Source organism: Neoarius graeffei, chromosome 2 (assembly GCF_027579695.1).
Source record: "Neoarius graeffei isolate fNeoGra1 chromosome 2, fNeoGra1.pri, whole genome shotgun sequence".
In the NCBI taxonomy this organism is placed as follows: Eukaryota; Metazoa; Chordata; class Actinopteri; order Siluriformes; family Ariidae; genus Neoarius; species Neoarius graeffei.
Window position 1 is genome coordinate 106,025,444 of NC_083570.1, and position 27,516 is coordinate 106,052,959.

A 27,516-nucleotide genomic window follows, 5' to 3' on the forward strand; every position below is an offset into this window, starting at 1 on the left:
TAAGAGGAAATCTAGCTGTTAGCTGTGCGAAATGGCAAACGTTGTGAATGTTGTCGATGTGATTTTGGAGAAGACGTTTGATGCTCTTCCTCCGGAGGAGAGGCTCAAAATTAAACAACAGGGCAGATCAATGCCCAAGATCCTTTTAATTCAAAAGTCAGGAATACAAATTAATCGCTCATTTCAGCTGTCTTGGTATGACAAAATAAACAGGTTAACAGGGAGGGTTCTGACCAAGAGAATATCCTGTTGGCCTTGGCTCCTAATAAGGCCATTCCAGGGATGGATTATTTGGTCAAAAATGGGATTTGGAGATTTGGCTAACTTTGACAGGGCATATAAAAGGCATGAGAAAAGCAAGAGACACTAAAGTTCATGTGCACGCTTAAGTTTACTTGGCAGAGTCAGAGGAGAACATGGCAGAATTCACATAAAATGAACAACAAATTGACAAATAATTAAAAAATTTTATTACATTGACCAAAAACCTAGCCTCCCCTATTTCAAAGACCACTGGTACACAGTATATGTACAGTATACAGTATATGGGTTAAAGGCAGGACGTCTTTTTAGCCTCAGAAGGGTGTGGATGATTGGTCATAAAGTGTTGATTAGTTTTCAATAACAGAAATACATCATCCACATCATTTAAGCCGAACAATCGCAAGAAATGAACAATAAACAAAAGGAGATTTCTTTCAGGAGATATTTAACATTCTGTCAAAAAAGAAATGAAGTATTCGACAACAAAAGTAACTGTTTTCCAATTAAGCCTATTTTAAGTGTGTCCAAGATAAGTATAGTGGCTGCATTTGAATTAACAATCAACGTTTTTGGAATGGATTTTCAGAGTACATAATCCATGTAGTACAGTGGTGGCTGGTAGTCTTTCAAACGGGGAGGCTGGTCGGTTACAGTATTTCCAGATTTTAAAAGAAAAAAGAAAAAACACATCAATTTTGCCCATACTCTTGCTTCTGATCTGGCTGATTGTTGGCAGGGTCACAAACTGTGAAATAACAGGTTCTTTTGGCCCATTAGCCTACTGTCCAATATACATGATGGTGGTGTTGGGGGGGGGGTATATTTTAACATTTTATATTTTAAAATTGTGGCATGTTTAAAAATTGATCATTATTGAAAGCAGCTCTTTGTCAGGAACCTCAGCAGTAACAGCAGAGTGTTCTGGAATAGGCACAAGCACTGACCTTGGGGAGCCAAACATAGAGCTGGGTGCCACACATTTCATTCAATGACACTTTCCCTATATTTTACTTATTTTGACTGAGAAATGTTTTATTGACAATTTTGATAACCCTTCACTTTTAATCCAGGTCTGTAGTGTGAAATGTTCTCGGCTGTGTTTTTGTTTAAAAATGTTTTCCAAATTGTAGCTGTGTTTAATTCATATCCAGAAAATATATATATTCCAATATAATATACTCAGCATAAACATTTTAAATAGATTCTATATTTTTGATCCATCCATGACATATTACTAAAGTAGCCTATTTACTGTTGTTGATGTGGGTCACTTGCTGTTAGCCAATTCACTTTCTCGTACCAGGAGAGCTGAAAGGAACGAGTATTATTCCCTACCTTTTTCACCAAGTCCATTTGAGGCGTTGGTCTACCCTGCTCTTTAATTTTAATTTTTTCCTCGAAAGGAAGACTGGCAAATGGCTTCGCCAAAATTAAATCAGCAATGCTTGGCATCCGTGCGCAGCTTTCTTGCTAGCTGACTAGCCCCCTCAAGTTCAAGTTCAGTCACTCAAATAAACGAAATTTCTGGAACTAAGATAGCAAACTTGACAACACTATATTTACACTTTATTTACAATGAAAATATATATAAACTAAAAAAGCTGGTAGAAACCGTATGTAATGAATGAAATCGAAATGTAAGCTGATCTCTTACAATACACCACAGCACTTGCGAATACACATAGGACTGAACTGAGATTCACCGCTGCCTGTCTATATTTGAAACGAGCTGTCAATCAAAGAAAATATCCAGCCGCTTTCACCAATCACCAGTTTCCTCGCGGAAAGCTTTGCCATGTCCCTCCCACTGTGAGGCTGGGACTCCGTGGGCGGGCGTTTTCGCAGTATTTGTCCGATAACCGTCTTGCATTTTGAGATTGAAAAGCGCATAGCTCCCAAATGCCATTGAAGTCCACTGAGGCTGGGAGTCCGGTGGGCGGGCGTTTTCGCAGTATTTGTCCAATAATCGTCTTGCATTTTGATATTGAAAGCGCATAGCTCCCAAATGCCATTGAAGTCCACTGAGGCTGGGCTGCATCGCGTTGTCACGAGGGGGAAAAACTCACGCACACATTAGGCGAAATGGGGAAAGTTATAACGGAATGATTTCGCACTGTAGTTGGGTTGAGCACATATATTTCTATGATTCTGGATCTGAAATAGCAATGTTATAAGGTCGGCTATAACATAAGCCTAGCGCAATTCATCCTACACGATGTTCGTCATTTTTAGAGGAGGCTGAGCCTCCCTCGTTGTCTTAGAGCAATCGCCCGTGGTATACAGTATATGGGTTAAAGGCAGGACGTCTTTTTAGCCTCAGAAGGGTGTGGATGATTGGTCATAAAGTGTTGATTAGTTTTCAATAACAGAAATACATCATCCACATCATTTAAGCCGAACAATCGCAAGAAATGAACAATAAACAAAAGGAGATTTCTTTCAGGAGATATTTAACATTCTGTCAAAAAAGAAATGAAGTATTCGACAACAAAAGTAACTGTTTTCCAATTAAGCCTATTTTAAGTGTGTCCAAGATAAGTATAGTGGCTGCATTTGAATTAACAATCAACGCTTTTGGAATGGATTTTCAGAGTACATAATCCATGTAAGTAGTTTGTTCACCAATCCTCACTAATGCTGTTAATTCAGGCCATTTCAGAGCATAATGCCAGCTAGCTGTGTCTAACCAAGATCTGTATCACACACTGGCTCGAGCAATAAGACAGCGTGAAGTCCATCCTCACGGCTAGGAATTCAACCTTTGTAACGAACCTCGACAGTCTTGGAGGAGATTAAAGGTAAAGCCCTCAGCTCTGCCATATGACAGGCAGATGTCCCGTACTGACACAGGAGACGAGTCCCGCTCCAGTGCAAAGCGGCCCGTCGTGTCAATTAGGGCGAGAAATCTCGAGTCACCTCACGATAAATTTCAACAGGATGTAAATATAAAACTATCCTATTTTCATTTTTTTCAACTGCATTTTTTATTTCTGTAACCTGCATCATCCATTATGGAGTATCACAGATCGTACATGTAGCTTGCAATGTTATTTCATCATACTGTACTGTACACTGTGGATGGCTATGATGAAGATCTACTGGACTTTATTAAAAAACAAACAAATAAACAAATCTAGGCTTAATGTGATTACAATGTGTTTGTCATTTTATTGGAAATGTTTGATCCTAGCCCTGTAATAGATTAGTTAGCTGTCCAGGGTGGACCCCGCCTCTTACCCGAAGTCATCTGGGATTGGCTCCAGCTCATCCGCGACCCACAGTGGATAAGCAGTATATATAAAAATGAGTGAATGAGTGAATTAATGAGTGTTTGGTACAACTGCTGTTTTTCAATAATAATAAAACAAAATCAGTGCCTAAGTCGATGTCATTTTTAAGTCTTGAATTAGAGTCGCAGCAAAGAATCAGTTATTTTCCCCATTAGTAGTGTTAGGGTGAATGTTTCGGGTGTGTAAATTTTGCATACCTTTCCTGGTCAGCACTGCGGAATCGTGGGAGAATCATGTGGCGGAAGCTTCCGGTGCGATCAAGTTTGGGCTGGCTCTTGGCTCGCTTAATTGAGCTTTTCAGACGGCGGCTAAGAAAACTCTAATGCACACACAGACACACACACACACACACACACGAAGAGAGGAAGAGAAAGAGTTCAGATTAACACAACATAACTGGAAAGAGAGAAAATTGGAGATTGTACATAAGAAGTGATTCAGATGTTAATACTGGCTTTAGGTCATCATCTTTTTCATTCTGTAAATTTCCGTAAATTTGTGTGTGTGTGTGTGTGTGTGTGTGTGTGTGTGTGTGTGTATAATATAAAGAACATTACTGATGCAGATATATGTAATATCATATATAGTCTAAGGAACATGAAAATTGTTTTGTTCCATAAACTACTTACTGACAAAATTTCCCCCAAATTCCACATAAAAATATCATCACTTACAGCATTCAAAGGAGAACTGAAGGCACATTTTTTATTATCAAAATTCTATTTATCTCATTTTAGTAAATATAGGAATGCATTTTTGATAGCTATTTTGTCACTGCTATAGCAAGTTATGAGTGTTTGAAATATGCTCTGTAATATATCAGTCCATATGTCAAAGCAATGGCCGTAAATGAGATTCTCTTTCGAATGCTGATGTAATCAAGCTGGAAGTTTTGTTTGTTTTGATAGCAATCAGGAAAGTTTGAAAAAAGTAGGCAGTAATCGTTATGTCTGTGAAGATTCTCGGTCATCCAGGTCATAGTAAACTGTGGGTGGTAAAAGAGAGCAACTGGACTTGCTTGAAGATTCTTGAAGATGTTTCACCTCTCATCCGAAAGGCTTCTTCAGTTCTGTCTGACTGGAAGGGAGCATCAGGTATTTATCCTCTCATGGATGAAAAACTCATCTAAGGTGTCATTGAGTCATCCTGTTGGTGTGGGTCACTGGGGGCTGGTTGTGAACGGCCTCGAGAGTCGTTAGGATGATCAATGGAATGCTGATTCTCTCTGTCCTCCTGTGAGTCACTGAAAACAGCTGGGTTTTAGCGTGCATTCAGTTGTCTGGGAAGTGTGCCAAGGACTGCATTGTAGGTAGCTGATAAATTATGACTTAGACCCCAACCTCTGTTCAGTGATGGCTGTTCCAGGTTGACAAAAATGGCTTCTTTAACTCCTCGCTCATACCAACGATCCTCTCTGGCTAAAATGCGTACGTTGCAATCCTGAAATGAGTGTCCTTTGTTGTTAAGATGAAGGTAGACAGCAGAGTCCTGGCCTGAGGAACTGGCTCTCCTGTGTTGAGCCATGCGCCTGTGAAGCGGTTGTTTAGTTTCCCCAGTATAGTCAGGCAGAGGTCAAGCAGGGTGCAAATCTGGTCCGTGGTGAGGTCCGTTCTATCCAATAAGGTGCTGTCTCGAAGGAGTCGTTTTCTAACAGATTCAACTGCTTCTGTGGTGGGAATGCAGGTGAACAGAGAAATGATGTCGTAGGAAACCATGGTTTCATCTGAGTCTAGTTTGAGGTCTGCAATTTTAGTAGCAACATCTTGGGAGTTTTTGATGTGATGTGGTGTATTCCCAACGAGAGAAGCCAGGATGGTGGCTAGGTGTTTGGCAATGTTGTAAGTAACAGAGTTTATACTGCTGATGATAGGTTTGGTGGGTTTGGGTTTTGGTGACCAACACAGAGGCAGAACAACTTAGACTGAAGATATCAGCTGCTCTGTCCAGTGTGAAAGCACCCCCCTCCAACCTCACCATCCAAGAAAGGAGGGCTCTTACATTGCTTCAAAGAGACTGGAACATCACCATCCTTCCTGCTGACAAAGGGAGATGCACAGTATTGCTAAACACAGCGGACTACCACTCCAGGATGACCAGTCTCCTCAGCAACACTACTACCTATGAAACCTTGAGGCGGGACCCCACAAGTTGTTACAAAAAGAAAGTTGTTAGCTGCCTGCAACAACTAGAAAAGGACCAAGCCATCAACCAATCTCTGTACTACAGATTGTACCCTGGAGAAACCGTTCCTCTCATATACGGACTCTCCAAGATTCACAAGGAAGGAGCTCCACTCAGACCGATCATCAGCAGTATAAACTCTGTTACTTACAACATTGCCAAACACCTAGCCACCATCCTGGGTCCTCTCGTTGGGAATACGCTACATCACGTCAAAAACTCCCAAGATTTTGCAACTAAAGTTGCAGACCTCAAACTAGACTCAGATGAAACCATGGTTTCCTATGACGTCATTTCTCTGTTCACCTGCATTCCCACCACAGAAGCAGTTGAATCTGTTAGAAAACGACTCCTTCGAGACAGCACCTTATTGGATAGAACGAACCTCACCATAGACCAGATTTGCACCCTGCTTGACCTCTGCCTGACTACCACTTATTCCCAGTTTAATGAAAGTTTCTACAGACAGAAGCATGGATGCGCCATGGGCTCACCGGTATCCCCTATTGTGGCCAATCTTTACATGGAGGAAGTGGAACATAAAGCTTTGACCACTTTTTCAGGAGTTGCTCCCAGCCACTGGTTCAGATATGTGGATGACACCTGGGTTAAAATCAAAACCCATGAGGTGGAAGCCTTCTCTAAGCACATCAATGCAGTGGATATTAACATCAACTTCACTCGGGAGGACGTCAGTGGGAATAATCTAGCCTTCTTGGATTGTGATGTACACATTAGACAAGACAGAAGCCTGAGCATCGAGGTCTACCGGAAACCCACACACACAGACCAGTACCTACTCTTTGACTCTCACCACCCACTGGAACACAAATTGGGGGTCATTAGGACCTTGCAACACAGGGCTCAGAATATTCCTACAACAATAGAGGGAAAAGAGAAGGAGCAGAATCACATCAAGAAAGCGCTTCAGAACTGCGGGTATCCCAACTGGTCTTTCCTCAAGAGCAGAAAAAGGAACAGAGCAGACAAGGAGGATAACAGGAACAAATGCAAGAACATTGTCATTCGCTACATTTCTGGTCTATCTGAGAAACTCAGGAGGATCTTCTACAAACACAACATTCCAGTACATTTCAGACCCAGTAACACCCTGAAGCAGAAACTGGTCCACCCTAAGGACAGAATACCCAGACACAAACAGGACAACGTAGTGTATGCCATTCAGTGCAGTGAGGAATGCACGGACTCATATATTGGGGAAACTAAATAACCGCTTCACAGGCGCATGGCTCAACACAGGAGAGCCAGTTCCTCAGGCCAGGACTCTGCTGTCTACCTTCATCTTAACAACAAAGGACACTCATTTCAGGATTACAGCGTACGCATTTTAGCCAGAGAGGATCATTGGTATGAGTGAGGAGTTAAAGAAGCCATTTTTGTCAACCTGGAACGGCCATCACAACCAGCCCCCAGTGACCCACACCAACAGGATGACTCAGTCAGTGCATTTACATGCACATCCAAATCGAGCTACTGTCGGTAATCGAGCTAAGGGTCCCAGCAGGGGTGCCAGAGAAATCCAATCCTACATGCACACGAGGAAATCGAGCTATTGTGTGAGGTGCATTGTGCACCCGAGCCACAGATGGCGCTACACGCCCCATCGTGTTGGTACACTTCCGGTTGTCGTCATGAAGAAGAGCTATTCAAGAGTATAAACAAAGTTATCGGCAGTGTTGCCAGATACTGCTGACGTTTTCCAGCTCAAAACATGTTCAAATCTGCCAAAATGCACTTAAAACCGCCCAATCTGGCAACACTGGCAGTTCTGTGTTCACAAGTTCCGTGCTCAAGCTGTTAGGCTTGCTCTAACAGACTGTATGGCTACAAGCTGTCCTGTGCAGACCACTGTTTTGTAAGACAACTTATTTTGCACAATTGTATATTTTTCTAAAGTCCATTTTTTGCTTACAATTTACAGTAACTTATGTCTTAATAAACACACAAAAAGTTCAATTGTTTTGTTTTTATTGACATTCTTCAGATGTTGGACATCTATACACACACACACACACACACACACACACACACACACACACATACAAATACAATGACTTGTTTATGTACACAATTCACAGCTATGCAACAGATGTATTTGGTGATACAGTAAGTGAGCTAAATTCTAACAGTGCAAACAATGCCACAAAAAGAAAAGATTCATGCCATTGTCATGATTCATTGTCATGCCGACCGAGGCTGTTGTGTTTCCCGCTTGTGGTCTCGTTACTTGTCACTTCCGGAAGGGGCAGTGCTGAAGTAAGTAGCTCGAATACGTAGCTCAATAGGGTTTACATGCACTAAGTAGCTCGGCAGAAATCGCATAAACTAGGTCGTGTAGCTCGATTACGAGAAATCAAGTTTGGTTCAATTTCAGCCGAATTAAGGTGTATACATGGCATTTTGAACTTCGATTTCAGTCGAGCAACGGCAGAAATTCGATTCTCTCTATGTGCATGTAAACGCACTGACTGACACCTTAGATGAGCTTTTCATCCATGAGACGATAAATACCTGATGCTCCCTTCCAGTCAGACAGAACTGAAGAAGCCTTTCGGATGAGAGGTGAAACGTCTTCAAGAATCTTCAAGCAAGTCCAGTTGCTCTCTTTTACCACCCACAGTAATCGTCATTTAAACTCGTTTTTGTGCAATATTTCGTTTGGAAAACAGTTTTCAAAATGGCAGCACTGACACCTGACTGACACTTCACGTTTCAAAGTCTTGCACAAGTCTCGTGAAGATTGCACAGATAAGTGACGCCTGCCGTCGACCAAACGAACTAAACTCAACATGGCTAAAAACCGACTGGGCCGATAAGTATAATATTTAATTGCAATTAGTTGCCAATACGAGTCACGATATAAGGTTACTAAAAGCGAAAACATAATTGAATAACACGTTAATTAATAAATAAAGTAAGTTTAAAAATGACTTCAGTTCTCCTTTAAGTAATAAAAATACATATTCTGTCAACACGTTGTATTTTTGTCACAATGCTTACAAAACCTAATGCCTCTGAAGCAACCTATTGGATTTACTGATGAGGTTGTAGAACCTGTAGAATAAACACCTGGTAGAATGTTACAAAATGAAATGCAACTGAATTGACAAAAAAAAAAGAGCCATCATCTTTTTTTTTTTAATTTTAACACTCATACCCACCCCCACAAAGCAGCACGGTCATGTTCTGACCCAGCTCTGGCAGTGTGCACACATGTATGTGTATGTTAATCAGGAAGACAGTGGAATAGCTGTAAATGCAGCTTGCTCAGAAAATAAAAATGACAATCCAACCTGCTTAAAACCCAGGTCCACACCTCGAGCTTAAAGGTAGACAGCCTTCCAGATTTTTCAAGTGTAGATCATAAAATGAATTTTCCTGACACCCAATTATTTTTGTTTAGTGGACCAAAAGCTACTGAATTCGAATCACAGACTTCCAATTTTATTAGTTTAAAAAAAAATAGAACAATTAATGACTTTAGAGCCATGTGGCCCTAAATTCTCATCTCATTATCTGTAGCCGCTTTATCCTTTTCTACAGGGTCACAGGCAAGCTGGAGCCTATCCCAGCTGACTACGGGCGAAAGGCGGGGTGCACCCTGGACAAGTCGCCAGGTCATCACAGGGCTGACACATAGACACAGACAACCATTCACACTCACATTCACACCTACGGTCAATTTAGAGTCACCAGTTAACCTAACCTGCATGTCTTTGGACTGTGGGGGAAACCGGAGCACCCGGAGGAAACCCACGCGGACACGGGGAGAACATGCAAACTCCGCACAGAAAGGCCCTCGCCGGCCACGGGGCTCGAACCCGGACCTTCTTGCTGTGAGGCGACAGCGCTAACCACTACATCACCGTGCCGCCCGGCCCTAAATTCTCCGCTATTTTATTCCTGCTTCACCATGACGCAATTCAAGATACTACATCATGCATCACGTAGTAGGTTTTCCCTGTTCATGCAAGGCATTGTGGGATACAAATTTGAAACAGAAGAGAAAAATGGAGGACGTGAGTGTGCGAATGAAATGTGAAAGACCAACTACAGTAACGGAAAGCAAGAAGAAAAAACGTTATGTTATTTATGAAGGAAAGGAAACGCAGGACCAAACTAATAAATATCAGCGCTCAGCGAGCACCTCGGTATGATCAGCTGTTCATTTAGCGACAGAATGATGGAACTGTCAGTGCACGCTCAAAGGTAAACCTGTAGATGGCAGTAATCCAACACTCACTGTGGATGCCAGCTGTCATAAAACCCAAAAGAAGAAGACGGTGAACCTGCGCATGTGCACACGGACTTCCTCTGTCTGTTTGACTGCGCAAAGCAAGCGATTTCATGCACATAATTTGCTCAATCCCCTCAAATTAAATAACTTCCCAGCCACATACAGAAATAAACATATGTGACCCCTCACCGAATCCAGGGACACATGTCGGCCGAAACGAATCCGAGATAATCGCAAAAGAAGCATTTTTTTTTTTTAATTTGTGATTTTTGTTTTTTTTCCATCATGTGCAAGTTGAGATCTTGAAGAATGCAATCAGTATTTCAGATAATAGATTGTTTTGTTGGAAAAGCATACATTTTTTGTTGCAAATTGTCTCGTTTTTGTCAGGACTGTAGCCTGCTGGGGGGTGTGGGTAAATTACCATATGGGCCATTCACATGATGATTTAAGTCTTTTTTTTTTTTTCGCGAATCAGCTGTATGATACGAGCTGAGCTCGTGGCTACTTAAGCTGCATACAGGCATGTAATTTCACTATGGAATGAGGAAGCTAAACAGAGCGCAGAGGAGCTGAAACACCGCGAAGCAAACAGACACACGGTTTTTACATCGGAGATCACCATTTCAAGCAAAAAAAACCCCACCAAAAGGAAGCTAGGATTACTTTCCATCGGAGGCATTGGTGTGTGCAAGGCGCCGTTTCTCTTTCTGATGGGGTAAGTTTATTAATCTAAGGCTGTGTGGTTATTTTTGCATGTAACGGAGATTGTTGTGGTTTGGTTAAGCCTAGGTCACAACCGGACGTACGGTTTTTTGGCCGTGTGATTTTTGGCGTTTCCCAAATCGCTGCGTTGTTTTTTTTTTTTTGTTCACGGAGAAAGACGCGCGTTGGCTGTAAGTTTGTCTTGCAACCTGAAAAAAACGTAAGCACCCGTAGAGTTTGTTTGACATGACAAAGAACCTCTGCGGCCGGTCTGCGGCTCGAAAATCAGCACATCACACGCGTGCTCTCGTGCGTGTCACACGTGCGCTCTCGTGCGTTTCTTGCGTTTTTTGCATGTAGACCGGCCGTAGGAGCAAGTACGGCCGGTTGTGACCGAGGCTTTACATGAAACTAGTGTTGTGTTAGTTGTTATCATCGTGCTATCTTTCTTTCTTACAGTGTGAGTAATTTTTCAACCACAAAACGTTAAAGTATACTTTAGGACTTATTTTTGTACTTCATAATTGTGTTGGGCATACTTTGCATGGAAGGAAAATTGACGTGGTGATCTTTGTTTACATGAAAGTGGCATCGTGCTAGCTAGTAAGGGGTAGGGCTTTCCTTAATGTCATGCAAATGAGCACCATTATGTGCCCGCCCTGCACCCAGAGTAGCTGAGATGGAAAACTTTGAGGGCGATTTTCTCCCTTTCCTGTTTTAAGAGGTATACACTTTCAAAAGGTCACACATTCTTCAAATATTGTCAGATCTCCACATGGAAGGCATCATTGGAAAGCTTAGAAACTGTACTTTCTGAATCTGTCAATAACTCTAAATGCCCCTGGGCAGACATGTGCCCCTGGATTCTGGATTTGAGCACATATATCACACTGACCAAATTTCAGAGGGAACTAAATTTCACCGATTTTATTAACTCAAAAGACCATCTAGCTGTAATAACTACCCAATACCACCACTGCTTTAAGCCAGATAAAAATGCAAAATGGCAAGACTTTGACATCAAAACAAAAATCTTCCAACAAGCTGCTTCATAGTAACGAGTAACGAGGACCTTGACAGAAATGTACTGGCGTGAAAAGCATGCTATTTCTTTTTCAAATGTAGTGAAGTTAAAGTCATAAGTTTAAGAAAAATACTCAAGTAAAGTACAGATACTCAAAAAGTGTACTTAATTACAGTACTCAAGTAAATGCACTTCGTTATTGTCCACCTCTGTTCTTGGGTGACTTTATTGCCACTCCTGATACAAAAATTCAGTCAGCTCAGCTTTGTTTGATGGCTTGTTGCCATCCAGCTTCCTCTTGATCACATCCCAGAGGTTTTCAGTGGGGAGCAGGTCTGGAGATTGGCTTGGCCATGACAGGATCTTGACCTTGTGGTCCTCCATCCACACCTTGATTGACTTGGCTGTGTGGCATGGATCATTGTCCTGCTGGAAAAGCCAATCCTCAGAGTTAGGGAACATTGTCAGAGCAGCAGGAAGCATTTGGCTGCTGTCTACTCTCCCTGGAGGATATTGACATAACACGCTGCCTCAGAAAAGCTCGCAGCATCCTCGAGGATGTGTCACATGCCGGACGCCACCTATTCGAAATGTTGCCTTCTGGAAGGTGTTTCAAGGCAATAAAAACACGAATGAAAAAAAATCCAATTTTATTTTATATAAAAATAAATTTTATATTAAAAAAAGAATATATATATATATATATGCACTACCAATCCAATAATTCCACTCAATCTCGTCATACATTGCTTATATCATCTCATGTACTACTCGATTTAATGGAATGATTGTTTATTATATATATATATATATATATATATATATATATATATATATATATATATATATATACACACACACACACACATACATACATACAGTCCAGTTCTCGGTAATGTCACTGTTGTCCCATATTTTCTCCACTTCTTGATGACTCTCTTCACTGTGCTCCATGGTATATCTAATGCTGTGGAAATGTTTGTGTACCCTTCTCCTAACTGATACCTTTCAACAATGAGATCCCTTTGATGCTTTGTAAGCTCTCTGTGAACCTGTGGCGGGGGATTCAGACCATCACAGACTACAAGCCCTCGCCGCAGACCTGTGACAACTCCACGTCTCTGCTGAATCAGTTGAATGACTTCTTCGCTCACTTTGAGGCAGACAACAGCACCACGGCACAGAAGACCCCACCACCTCCCGGTGACCAGGTGTTGACGCTGTCCCCAGACAGCGTGAGGAGAGCTCTCAGGACGACAAATGCACGAAAAGCCCCGGGTCCTGATAACATTCCTGGTCGTGTCCTGAGAGACTGCGCCGAGGAGCTCACAGATGTCTTTACAGACATCTTCAACATCTCATTGAGCCAGGCTGTTGTCCCCACGTGCCTCAAAGCCTCCACCATCATCCCTGTCCCGAAGAAGCCGTCTCCCTCCTGCTTCAATGACTACTGCCCTGTTGCACTCACTCCCATCCTCATGAAGTGCTTCGAGGGGCTAGTCATGCGGCATATCAAGTCTGCCCTCCCCCCTGCCCTGGACCCTTTCCAGTTTGCATATCGGTCCAATTGTTCGACCGATGACGCCATCTCCACTGCCCTCCACTCAGCCCTCACCCACCTGGAGACAAAAGACTCGTATGTCAGAATGCTGTTCATAGACTTTAGCTCAGCATTCAACACAATCATTCCTCAGCAGCTCATTCATAAACTGGACCAGCTGGGACTCAACACCTCCCTGTGCAACTGGCTGCTGGACTTCCTGACAGGGAGACCACAGGCTGTACGGGTCGGCAGCAACTCCTCCAGCACCATCACATTGAACACGGGGGCCCCCCAAGGATGTGTGCTAAGCCCCCTCCTCTTCACTCTGCTGACCCACGACTGCACACCAACATCCAGCTCCATTATCTTCATTAAGTTTGTGGATGACACAACTGTGGTGGGTCTCATCAACAATGGCGATGAGACAATCTACAGGAGTGAGGTGAGCCGCTTGGCCATGTGGTGCAAGGACAACAATCTCCGCCTGAACATGGAGAGGACAAAGGAGATTGTTGTGGACTTCAGGACAGCACACACCCAGCATGCTCCACTATCTACTGACGGTGCTGCAGTGGAGAGGGTGAGCAGCACCAAGTTTCTGGGTGCGCACATCTCTGAAGACCTGTCCTGGAGCAACAACACCGCATCACTGGCCAAAAAAGCCCAACAGTGTCTGTACTTCCTCCACAAACTGAGGACAGCAAGATCCCCGGCCTCCATCATGCACACATTCTACAGAGGCACCATCGAGAACATCCTGACCAGCTGCATCACCGTGTGGTATGACGCCTGCACCATGTCCTACTGCAAGACTCTGCAGCGCATCGTGAGAGCAGCTGAGAGGATCATTGGTGTCTCTCTCCCTTCCCTAATGGATATTTATAACTCCCGCCTCACCCGCAAAGCCATCAGGATTGCAGGTGGCCCCACCCACCCATCTCACAGCCTCTTCAGTCTGCTGCCGTCGGGGAGGAGACTGCGGAGTCTCCGGGCCAAAACCAGCAGGCTCAAGGACAGTTTCTTTCACCAGGCAGTCAGGAGGCTCAACTCCCTCCCTGTTCTGCTCCTCCTCCCCCCTCTGCCCCCTGCCACAGATTCTGCCCGCACACCCCCCTGCCCCCCCTTCAGCATCTGACATCATGTCACCCTCACAGTCCCCCCCAACACACACACACACACACACACACACACACACACACACACATACTCTCAACGTTCATTAACACTCTGAACTCAGGGACTGCACATTTCACTTTACCTCGCTTATTTGCACTATTCCGCACTACCTCACCTTAACAGCTATTAGTTTTATTGTTTATACTGCTTATTTCATGTTTACCTGCTATACCTCAGTGCCCTTGACTGTTTATTTGCACCAATTTACGTGTGTGTGTGTGTGTGTGTGTGTGTGTGTGTGTGTGTGTGTGTGTGAGTGTTTAGTCTATGTCTAGTTCTTATCTAGAGTGTTTATACTGTTTATACCGTTTGAGTGTTTAGTCTATGTCTAGTTCTTATCTAGTGGTTATACTGTTTATATTGTCTGAGTGTTTAGTCCATGTCTACTTCTTATCTAGAGTGTTTATACTGTTTATATTGTTTTTTTTTCAATTATTCTATTTTTATTTTTATTTATTGCATTGCCAGCGGCACGGTGGTGTAGTGGTTAACGCTGTCGCCTCACAGCAAGAAGGTCCTGGGTTCGAGCCCCAGGGCCGGCGAGGGCCTTTCTGTGTGGAGTTTGCATGTTCTCCCCGTGTCCGCGTGGGTTTCCTCCGGGTGCTCCGGTTTCCCCCACAGTCCAAAGACATGCAGGTTAGGTTAACTGGTGACTCTAAATTGACCGTAGGTGTGAATGTGAGTGTGAATGGTTGTCTGTGTCTATGTGTCAGCCCTGTGATGACCTGGCGACTTGTCCAGGGTGTACCCCGCCTTTCGCCCGTAGTCAGCTGGGATAGGCTCTAGCTTGCCTGCGACCCTGTAGAAGGATAAAGCGGCTAGAGATAATGAGATGAGATGAGATATTGCATTGCCTGTTTGCACCGTGGGTCAGAGAGGACTGAAATTTCATCTGTGCTGTATGTCGAGCATGTATAGCATATTTGACAATAAAGTTGACTTGACTTAACTTGACTTGAACTTTATTTGGGGTTAATCAGAGTAATTTTAATTGATGGCAGACCCAAAAAGACTGAATGCTGTAATTAAATCAAAAGGTGCTTCAACAAAGTATTAGTTTAAGGGTGTGCACACTTATGCAACCAGCTTATTGTACGTTTTTTATTTTTTATGTTTTTCCTCCTAACAGATTTGTTTGTTTTTCAATTGAATTGTACAGGTTATAGGTCACATTAAAGGTGGGAAAATTTTGAAATTATTTATCTTGGTCTCATTTTTTTTTTTTACATCAGAAAAAACAATCATTTTAACAGGGTGTGTACACTTTTTATATCCACTGTAACTTTGATGGAACCATGATTATTAAATCAAGAAAATACCTGGTTACATTGTGAACAGTGAACAGTGATCTGTAATGGAAATGGATGCGTTATGTCTATAAATGTCTATATCTTTACCCTGCCATCTGATAAACACTATACTGTACATATTAAATCAGCCTGTTCTTCTGTTTCATAAATGATTTGTGTACAAATGGTGCTACTGGACCAAATACACTAATTGTGTGCCAGGTTTTGGATGTCAAATACAGACAGTAAGTTTTTCAGAATTTTGACTATAAATTTTAATATCTCTCTCATGCAATTTAATTAAAAGCCAAAGAAAGAGCTTTTTTTCCCTTTTAAGTTAAGCCTCTGAATCTCAGCCGGTTTGAGAAGCAGGACAGAAGAGGGAAGCAGTGTGGAAAGACTTCGTCTTGATAAGGCACTGAGAGTTTGTACAAACACAGCTTTTCTCCACAAAGAGAATCATTCCTAAAACAGAAGCTTACTGCTGAGGATAGATGATTCATTTTCAAGAAATACAGCTTGTGATTGACAAGGAGAATTTCCTCGAAACCATGTCAATGACTGGCGCTAGAGGAGAGTGCAGCTATGTGGTCCTGAAATATTCAGGCCCTGATTCACCAACCTCCCGTATAATGACAGCTCATTTGCGACTACAAGAAGATACACTGTGCATGTTCCAGGTGACATTCTTTACAAAGAATAATTGTGTGACTCGTGTGAAGTATAGCGTGTCTTTCTGTATCTGCTATTTCATCTTGATAGCTGTGGCGAGAAAAGGTCTCACAGAAGCATCAAACTGAGACTAAACCTTGATAGCGGTTTGAGTAGGACACAGATTTAAAGGCGCATTGAAGAATAAAATATAAACCCAAAAGAAGGGTGTGTTTTCTTTTCTGGAGGTATGTATGAATGAAAAGATTTTCACAGTTTCTTTTTTGGTATCAGATCCGCAAACAGTAATTATTTGGTATCAAATCGCAAACAGTTATTCATTTGTTGTAGGTCAAGACATCATCCATACACACATCCACACCTTGGGCAATTTAGTTCAGCCAATCTACCCACTGGCATGCGTTTGGGAGGTGGGAGGAAACCAGAGAACCCTGATGAAACTGACACAGGCATGGAGAACATGTGACAAACAGTAACCTGAGCTCAAGATATAACCAACCTGGATCTCTGGAGCAGTGAAATCAACTTTCCTGTAGTAATACCGTCATCATTTTAAGATCCCGACAACATTATAATCCTCACGGATAAATTTTCCAATGATTAAAACATACTGAACATTACAAATTTGTCTGCATGTACCAGAACTGGACTTCTGCAAATGTAATACCTGTGAAACCTTCTGTGAAATAAACTCTGAGAGTCCTAAAAGAACTCTCTGGTTTAGTAAATCACACTATGGGTGTTAAATCAATCCATTTGTATTGACTTTCCTTTGCATTTTACACTTTTAATGTAGAAAAGCATCAAATTGCAAATCCATTAAGGCAAATATGCAAAACTGGGTAACACATTACTACTGTATTTCTGAAAGCCACAATCCTCCTGTAAAACCTGTTCCATGATTAGCTCATTCGGCTGCAGGCCAGGCCGGATGAGCTTATCCGATCACACGTTGTCCGTCCGTCCGTCTGTCGTCCGTCCACAATTTACAAAAATTGCTACTCTTTGTCGAGATGGTAACGCCACCTGTCATATTTGCAATTTTATGAGCGTTTGAAAATTTTGGGTGACTCGTCACATGAAACGCTACTCTTCGTAAACTGCTGGGATGTTTTCACTGAAACTCACCCAGAAGACTCTAAAGACATATTCCAACAATAGTTGTTTACCAGGTGGTGCCACCTACCATGGATGAGGCTACAAAGAGGTCACGTACAATTTCACGAAAATCGCTACTCCTCCCACAGGATTGACTGGATTTCAAACTCACAAACAACAGTGGCTGGTATGAGCTACAGCTTCACTGAAGCCGGGTTTTGTTTTTGTTTTTTTTTGCATGTGTTATCAAGTCTGTTTGTGATTTTACACACAGACATGCCTTTAATAAATCAGGACCTCAGGGTTTTATTGTTGTTTTGATTGTTGTATTAAGCTCCCTTTTTGGATCAAAACTGTGTGGCTGTGTAACAAATAGGCACAGCATTTATATTAGTGTGCTATATTAGTATATTAGTACACTATAACCATGCTATAATAAACTCTTTTACTACGATCTTTCACATATAACAAACTAAGTTTGTGTCCTCTGCTTTTAGTGACAATAAGTCAGAGTTTTCAAAAAATAAAAACATCACTGTGTCATGTCCAGGCACATTGGCGCTCCAAGCGTGCAGTGTCATTAGGACTAATTTCAGTACTATGCACCTGTTCTGGATTCGAGCACAATCACAGCGCATGCTTATAAGGACTTGCTAAACACACAGACTTAGCAAAGTATACGCGCTGTACCGAATGTCTCACATTACCAAGCCTTATATCTGTGTGTTGCCTTTCTGGTTTTGATTTTGTTTAGTGTATCTGGACTCTGCCTTTCATCTTTGTCTCCACCATTCTGTTTGTGCCTCTCGTGACCATTGCCCGTTTCATGACCCTGCTGCTTTTGTCTTCTGTTTTTGACCTGTTTGCCTGCCTGTTTGTAAATAAATAAACAAACATGACACAATGAGCCATGCACACCTCTTTCCACCAGAAACAAACAATAAAGGCCCCATCACACTTATTCAGAATTAGCAGGAATCAAGCAGAACCAGCCGGAATGAAATATTTTTCAAAATTCGTGCCACATTCGGGCGGGAATTTCAAACTGACCAACATTCTTACAGCTTTGTAAGAATGCCGTTCGAATACTTAGAATGCGCTTTGAACCCGCCTCAAATGATTCTTGCACATTCTGGGTGTATTAGCTTTCAAATGCAGTTCAAATGTAGTTGGAACACAGTAGGAATACCTAGAACGCTGTTAGAATGCAGTAAGAATATTAAGAATGCACTTTGAATACCGTATGAGTGCGGTTTGATTGCTGCCCGAATACCACTCGAAGGATGCTGCCTCGAATGCTGTACGAATTCACCTCAAATGCAGTCAGAACACTCCTGGAATAGCCGCCGAATATGTTTTGAACATCTAAGAATTCAAAGAGAATGCAGCTCGAATACTTAGAATGTACTTTGAATGTGCTTAGAATGTAACACGAATGTCCTGAGTGTACCAAGAATGCTACGGGAATGTTCCCCGATAGGGTATAAAACGCTGCCGAATCTAGCATTTTCATCAGTCTCAGCCCAGACACCATAGAGTATGGACCCCATGGACCATGTTGCTTTGTTCCAGATTGCTGTCCTCCAGCAAGACCTGCTTGAAAGAGATGTGGAGGAGGCTAGGAGAAGAAACATTAGGAGGAGAAAACCCAGAAGGTATCAGACCCAACCATGGCCGTGGCCAGTGGTGGAGTTCTTGACCTTGGTGGCATGACGTGAGAAACTTGGGAAACTTTTTAAACTTTTTAAAACAATGGACAAAAGGTTGATGTTGAGCAGGCGACTCCTCAATGCAGACTGAAGTTCCAGCAGCAGCTAGCCATGTTTTTACTGTATGCGATTCGGTGGTGTTCTGAATTACGTCCGGACTCATCCGAGTGGCAATCGGGACGTTCCAACTGCATTCGAGATGTATTCAAGCGGCGATCGAAATATTCAGATGGCATTCGAAGTGCATTCCAGCTGAACTATTTTAATATCGAAATAGATTCCGGCAGCAATCGAGATGCACTTGAGGTGCATTCCGGCTCATTCGAGGCACATTTGGGACATTCTGGCAGGATTTGAAGTGGCTTGCCATTTTGATTTTTCCCTCGAATGCGATCAGAATGTTTGGAATGCCGTAAGAATATTTAGAATGAAGTCAGAATGCAGTTAGAATACACTTCGAATGCCATTCGATATTTCTCCTCTTCGAATGCACCTCGAATGTTTTGAGCATGAGCAAAACATTCGGGCCGGCCATAAGAATGGGCCGAAATGTTTGGAATGCACTCAGAATGCAGTCAGAATTTTTAGAATGCACTTCGAATATCCCGGAATATACGAATAATTTTCATTCCAATGGCATTCTGGCTTATTCCATCTCTAGTGTGACTAATCTATAAGTAATCAAGTCCACATTCGAGTTAACAATACATGTTAACGCCATGAAACAAAGGCTTAACGAGCCTCACGTAAGCCTAGGTCAGAACCGGACGTACGATTTTTTGGCAGTGCGATTTTTGGCGGTTCCCAAATCGCTGCGTTTTTTTTGTTCATGGAGAAAGACGCACGTTGGCCGTAAGTTTGTCTTGCAACCTGAAAAAACCGTAAGCTCCCGTAGAGTTTGTTTGACATGACAAAGAACCTCTGCGGCCAGTCTGCGGCCAGTCTACGGCTCGAAAATCAGCACGTCACACGTGCGCCCTCCGTGAGTTTCTTGCGTTTTTTGCACGTAGACCGGCCATAGGAGCACGTACGGCCGGTTGTGACCGAGGCATTAGGTGCCGATCGTGAACAATTATTGAGAATGGTGATCAAAGGATTGATAAAAAAGGATGAAATGACTGCTGATATGCTAAACTTAACACGTAAGCGTACCAGTGGTGCGACATAAATGACATCAGTGATTTGCAACACATGAATGAACTGAATGGTGAAGATTTAGAAAACATAGCAAGTCAGCGGGTGGATATTGACAACGATACACCAGTAACCTGCGTCATTTCCATAACAGACAAAGAAATCATCGCCTCCGTTTGTGATCCTTTAACTCAGTCAGTGAACTGTGATAGTGACTCAAAAGGAGAAATTCGTGATCAGGAGAATGTGCCTAAAATTTCGGATATAACATGACAAGTGGGTCCATTTCAGTATTACGAACTTTTCAGTTAAACGAACTATCTGGATGTCGCCCAAACAAGGAATTCATTATAGCGGGATTGCCTGGGAATACCAGGTCTTAGCGCAGGAAGGACTTTGACTTTGACTATGTTCTGTATATATGGCAGAATTGACAATAAAGTCAATAATAAATAATAATCAGTTGAATTTATATAGCGCCTTTCTCATACCCAAGGTCGCTTTTACAATTAGGGGGGAAAAATAAGTCCACCAAAAGAAGGTCAGGATGTCATTCCAATGGCGTAGCCACCACAGTCCCACCAAAAGGCACATGAAGATAAGTCCAACACTGCCTGCACAGCTGCCGCACGCCGGTGGGCAATATTGCTTGGAACACCGCGCCAAGCAGAAAAGCAAATACCCTGTCCACACTAGGGATTTTGTACCAATACGAAACTACTTTTGTACCGCAACACCTGTCCACACTAGCAACTATACCGGTACTGTAGCGGTATAACTGTATCGGTACGAAACCCACAAATGTATGGGTTTCGTACCGGTACAGTACCGGTACTGTAGCGCTTCGCTATAGTGTGGACAGATGAAGCGGCTCTGTATCGATACAAATATAATGCGCAAGCGCAATGAACCATTCCTACGTCTTCCGGGTTATTCATACAATACAATACAATACGCCCGTGCTTTCCAGCTGTAAATAAAACGTCAAAATGGCTCAAAACGACCGTGGAGCTACATGGAGCAAAGAAAGGGGGGAGAAAGGGAGAGGGGGAGGGAGGGAGGGGGAAAGAGGGAGGAAGAAAGGAGGAAGAGGGGAAAAGGGAGAGAAAGGGAGAGGAAGAGAAGGAAAGAGGGAGAAAGGGAGGGGGGAGAAAGGGAGATTCGTTTGTTTCTTTCTCAACTGCCTCGCGCGTTTTATACGATTCGACTGAATAAATGACCACCAGAAATACAGACTGTACACTGACAACAAAAAGCACACACACGTCGTTTCATCCGCCATATTCTCAGAAGGAAGTTACTCGGTAACCACGGAAACATTTCGCGCACGCGCATTTCAACTTACGTGAAAGAAAACCGCAAACATTTCTCGCTAGTGTGGACAGATGCACTAAACTGTACCGGTATACTTTGTATCGATACAGTTATACCACTTTCGTACCGGTATAAGTGTGAACACAGCAAAAGACGCATAGAGCGCTGGACAACCCAGATCAACAAGCTCACTGCAGTCCATAGTGAGAAGGACAGGCATCACCAACGGCGAACCAAGGCCTGGAGGGAACTGACGCCCAAAACTGGGTCCGGAGCTACACCACAACCGGCGGACAAAACACTCAAACAAAAAACAAACATCAAACTACACAGACACAAAAAAGCAAAACAAAAGGGAAAATAAAATAAAATAAAAAGCTCCGGTAAGAAGCGGCAGCCAGAATGTGCACAGCGTACTCTCACCCGGAAACGGAAACCAAGTTGACTTGAACTTGAACACCACGAAAAACAAATATAATTTATTGGATAGTTTAATTGTCGGGCGGCACGGTGGTGTAGTGGTTAGCGCTGTCGCCTCACAGCAAGAAGGTCCGGGTTTGAGCCCCGTGGCCGGCGAGGGCCTTTCTGTGCGGAGTCTGCATGTTCTCCCCGTGTTCGTGTGGGTTTCCTCCGGGTGCTCCGGTTTCCCCCACAGTCCAAAGACATGCAGGTTAGGTTAACTGGTGACTCTAAATTGACCGTAGGTGTGAATGTGAGTGTGAATGGTTGTCTGTGTCTATGTGTCAGCCCTGTGATGACCTGGCGACTTGTCCAGGGTGTACCCCGCCTTTCGCCCGTAGTCAGCTGGGATAGGCTCCAGCTTGCCTGCGACCCTGTAGAAGGATAAAGCGGCTAGAGATAATGAGATGAGATGAATATTATAAGCACCTTTCTAGACTTTCCAAGAACAATTACCTGCCAACAATACAAGTTCTTTTGAGGACTTGAAATGAGTACTTAATAATCATACAGTATATTTGTTTTATCCCATTAAATATGTTAGAACAAGTGGCGTTTATTCAGGATATTATCACTTGCTAAAATATTTTAATTTCACCAATCAAACCCAGATTAATTTTGATTTCTTTGTTTTTATATTGTAGGGAATATTTTTTTTTCTCTTGCATTCCCGAGCTGTCATTTGAGCTCAGGTAGCTGTACTTTAAGGTTGACTATGACACGAGAGGTGTATGTTTTTTTTATTTCTATAAATGACCACTAGATAGCACTGGAGGTGAGCATAATAATCACTACTGCTGTTTCTGTCTTGGTGACTCATACTCAGATTCTGCCTACACTCTCACTCTCTCTCTCTGTCTTGAGCACTTATATAGATATCGAACGCCCACTCTAACCCCCCTTCTCTCTCTCTCTCTGTATCTGAAAACACTGCAGTTCGGCTTTGCGTGCGTGCTTAAAAGCACCTGCTATCCACTAATTCCCACTCGCCTCTATCTAAAGTCGTGCCATCATCAGCTATAATTACTGTACCTAAAACATCGACTAAACATGGCTATCGCAAACGCAACCCCACAAACTCAGCAAACGAGTTCATTAATCTCATTCAGTTGTGTTTATTTAACAAAGCATGTATTTCACAGCATTGATTTCATCAGTTAGAGAATTACTTTGACATTAAAGCCTGATAAAATATTAAGAATATGACTTGGGAAGTTGCACATGTCAGTGTTCTCCTACACACTTCAGGTGGATTTACACACAGTTTGGGTGCTTGAGGCTGTGTGCCATGGTGATGGAATGTAATAACTCATTTAGAAATTAAACATACGAGTGTTTCCAACTTCTAGAATAAATTTCCTGTCTGAAGGAATCATGCAATAAATCATGAATGAATCACGAATATTGTAAATCTATAACTTGAATTTCATCTCTAGGCTTCCGATGTGACGTTTTTACAAATTACGAGTTACATATTCAGATTATACTTCACATCTAATTTCATGACTTTACAGCATACCGCCCCCTCATCTTCCTAGAGCAGAGGTCTCGTCTCATCTCATCTCATTATCTCTAGCCGCTTTATCCTGTTCTATAGGGTCGCAGGCAAGCTGGAGCCTATCCCAGCTGACTACGGGCGAAAGGCGGGGTACACCCTGGACAAGTTGCCAGGTCATCACAGGGCTGACACATAGACACAGACAACCATTCACACTCACATTCACACCTACGCTCAATTTAGAGTCACCAGTTAACCTAACCTGCATGTCTTTGGACTGTGGAGGAAATCGGAGCACCCGGAGGAAACCCACGCGGACACGGGGAGAACATGCAAACTCCACACAGAAAGGCCCTCGCCGGCCACGGGGCTCGAACCCGGACCTTCTTGCTGTGAGGCGACAGTGCTAACCACTACACCACCGTGCCACCCTGGCAGGGGTCTCAAACTCCAATTTTTAATGCACTATCTATTTGCACCAATAATCTAAAGTTTGAAAGTAGACTAAGAAAAAGAACTGCTAACAGAAACTACGTGATAATTATTAAACTGATGAAAGTATTTTTTTTAATGTATGTCTGTTTTTCAAATATTGAAACTAGACTATATATCTCATATGGGCTTATTTCTGTTCAGAACATACATGTCTTTCGTCTCTGATCTCTCATGTCTCCACACTCCATCAGCTTTTTTCTTCACTGGGAATAATGTTCTGGGATGTGGAGTCAATTACTGAATCACAATAAAGGCCAAAACGCTGCACGTTTCACAATCTTCTTTCAGACTCACGTCTGAGCTGCAACAATTGGCACTGACTTTAACCAGCATTTGTGTGAAATGCAATGCCCACATGTGCTGTAAAGTGGCAGTCAAGATAGTGTGAAAATGTTGAGTAACAGGTACTACGGGTCATTTCAGTATTATTTTTTGCAAGTTCACAGCACCAAATGAAATAACTCAGTGGGCTATGTTTGGTCTGTGAGACTTGATTTTGGCAGCTTTGCTCATCCACCTAGCCCCGCCTCCTCATCTCTGTATAGCTATCTGCCTAGCCCCACCCCCTCATCTCTCAATAGTCATCTCCCTGGCCCTGCCCTCTCACCTCTCGATATTCATCTACCTGGCCCCACCCCCTCATTTCTCAAAAGTCATTGACCTGGCCCTACCCCCTCATCTCTCTATAGTCATCTACCCGGCCTTGCCCCCTCATCTCTCTATAGTTGTCCAACTGGCCCCGCCATCTCATCTCTGTATAGTTGTCCACCTGGCCCCGCCCCCTCATCTCTATATAGTCACCCACCTGGCCTCACCCCTAATTTCGATAGTCATCCACTGGGTCTCACCCCTCATCTCTCTATAGTCATCCACCTGATCCCGCCCCATAATCTCTCTATCATCATCCAACTGGGCCCACCCCCTCATCTCTCTATCGTCATTCACCTGGTCTCACCCCCCCCACCCCCCCACCCCCGTCTCTCTATAGTCATACTCCCTCATCTCTTTATAGTTATCCACCTGGCTCCACCCCCTCATCTCTCAATATTCATCCACCTGGCCCCACCCCCTCATTTCTCAAAAGTCATTGACCTGGCCCCACCCCTACATCTCTCTATATCCATCCACCTGGTCTCACCCCCTCATCTCTCTGTATTCATCTACCTGGTCTCACCCCTTCATTTCTCCAAGGTTATCCACCTGGTCTCACCCCCTCATCTCTCTAAAGTCATCCACCTGGCCCTGCCCCATAATCTCTCTATCGTCATCCACCTGACCCCACCCCCAATCTGTCTATCGTCATCCACCTGCCCTCACCCCCTCTCTTCTCAAAAGTCATCGACCTGGCCTCACCCTCTCATCTCTCTATATTCATCCACCTGGCCCTACCCCCTCATTTCACTATAGTTATCCACCTGGCCCCACCCCCTCATTTCTCAAAACTCATCGACCTGGCTCTACCCCCATCTCTCTGTATACATCCTCCTGGCCCCACCCCTAAACTCTCTATAGTCACCTGGCCCACCCCTAATCTCTCTATAGTCATCCAGCTGGCCCCACCCCCTCATTTCTCAAAAGTCATCGACCTGACCCCACCCCCTCATCTCTCTATATTCATCCACCTGGCCCCAGCCCCTCATTTCACTATAGTCATCCACCTAGCCCTACCCCCTCATTTCTCAAAAGTCATCGACCTGGCCCCACCTCTATCTCTCTATATACATCCACCTGGCCCCACCCCCTCATCTCTCAACAGTCATTCACCTGGTAACCACCCCTGATCTTTCTATAGTCATCCACTGAAACAGACATGATAATTGTAAAGACAAAGTTAGGATTTGTTTCTGTAATATGAAGCTAGCACTTGTGAAGCTACAGTGACAAATGTATGGATCTGATTATGGATTTTACGCATCAATGAATAGAAACCTGAGCTACATTATTATGGATTTATGAACCATATATCAGACCACATTTCTCTCCAATCAAAACTAATAGAAAAAAATCACCGTACTACAAAATAAAACTTAGAAGAATAGTCTAAATTACATTTTACCATGAAAATGACATTCTGCCTATTATGATGAGTAGAAAAGATTCCTCTCTAGCATGGTTTCAGCTTTATGGTATTTCTAGATCTCAAACTATTTGTTCTAGTGTGAGGATATGTTTCTGGATCGAGACTACAATAGCATATCTTTAAATGACTATGGATAAGGGCTTCTGCTAAATGCTAGACATGTAAATGTATGAGAGTCATGATCATAATTTCAGTCACTATCATCAGACCCTGGGCATAATGCAATCATCCACTTCTATAGTTTGTTGGGTTACCAATGTCATATTACTGTACTTGTTTTATATGGTCCATCAAACTTTAATGTGCTATAATCCATTTTATAGATAATAAAGTAACTCACAGAGCGCGAGAGAGAGAGACAATGAGAAAGACCGAGAGAGAGAGAGACGGTGAGAGAAAGACAAAGAGAGAAAGAGAGACAGAGCAAGAGAGCGGCAATGAGAAAGACAGTGAGAAAGACAGAGACTGAGAGAGTGAAAGAGATAGAGAGTGAGACAGACAGAGTGAGAGAGTGAGAGAAAGAGAGAGAGAAAACCATTATCCAGAGGATACACGATAAAGGTGGAGCCAGTGGTACTCACCGACTGACGAAATTGCTGGGGAGGGGCAGTGGGCGGAGTTTCCATGCTTCTCTGCCTCACTGTGGCAAAGCTCTTTCTGCGAGCACGAGCGTGCTCTGTGGGGGAGAGAGAGAAAGAGAGAGAGAGAGAGAGAGAGAGAGAGAGAGAGAAATAATAAGCTAATTATTCTGTTAAAGGGACAAATAAACCCAGGACAGATGAACAGGATTTATGCTATTCAACAGATCCAAAAATAGCCCACACACACACACACACACACACACACACACACACACACACACACACACACACACACACACACACACAGAGCTCGTTTCTCCCAAATACCACTCACCCTAGATTTCCCTCAGGATTGACCAGACCTTAATATACAGTACGTGGATAAATGTTCATGAGAATATTGTAATGCAGGACTCACGCACCCTGAGGAGAACATCGAGAACCCTGAAGGGCTCTTGAGTTCTTCCTTCTGGGGAATTACAGTATATAGGTTCCTTATAGTCCTTATAGGTAGGTTCTTTGTTAAAGGAACAGTCCACCGTACTTCCATAATGAAATATGCTCTTATCTGAATTGAGACGAGCTGCTCCGTACCTCTCCGAGCTTTGCGCGACCTCCCAGTCAGTCAGACGCAGTCAGACGCGCTGTGACTCCTGTTAGCAATGTAGCTAGGCTCAGCATGGCCAATGGTATTTTTTGGGGCTGTAGTTAGATGCGACCAAACTCTTCCGCGTTTTTCCTGTTTA

General features: G+C 43.1%; 1 protein-coding gene across 1 annotated transcript in view; it reads right to left on the bottom strand.

The window, feature by feature from the left end:
* syngap1a (synaptic Ras GTPase activating protein 1a) overlaps positions 1–26,857 on the bottom strand; it is a 113,720-nt gene extending 86,863 nt beyond the window's left edge. The window contains exons 1-2 of the mRNA XM_060915326.1: positions 26,771–26,857; positions 3,752–3,873 (exon numbers count right to left, since the gene is read on the bottom strand). Coding sequence (XP_060771309.1) covers positions 3,752–3,873; positions 26,771–26,815 — 167 coding nt within the window. The 5' untranslated portion in view covers positions 26,816–26,857. The remainder of the gene's footprint in view (positions 1–3,751; positions 3,874–26,770) is intronic.
* Between the last annotated feature and the right edge of the window lie 659 nt (positions 26,858–27,516).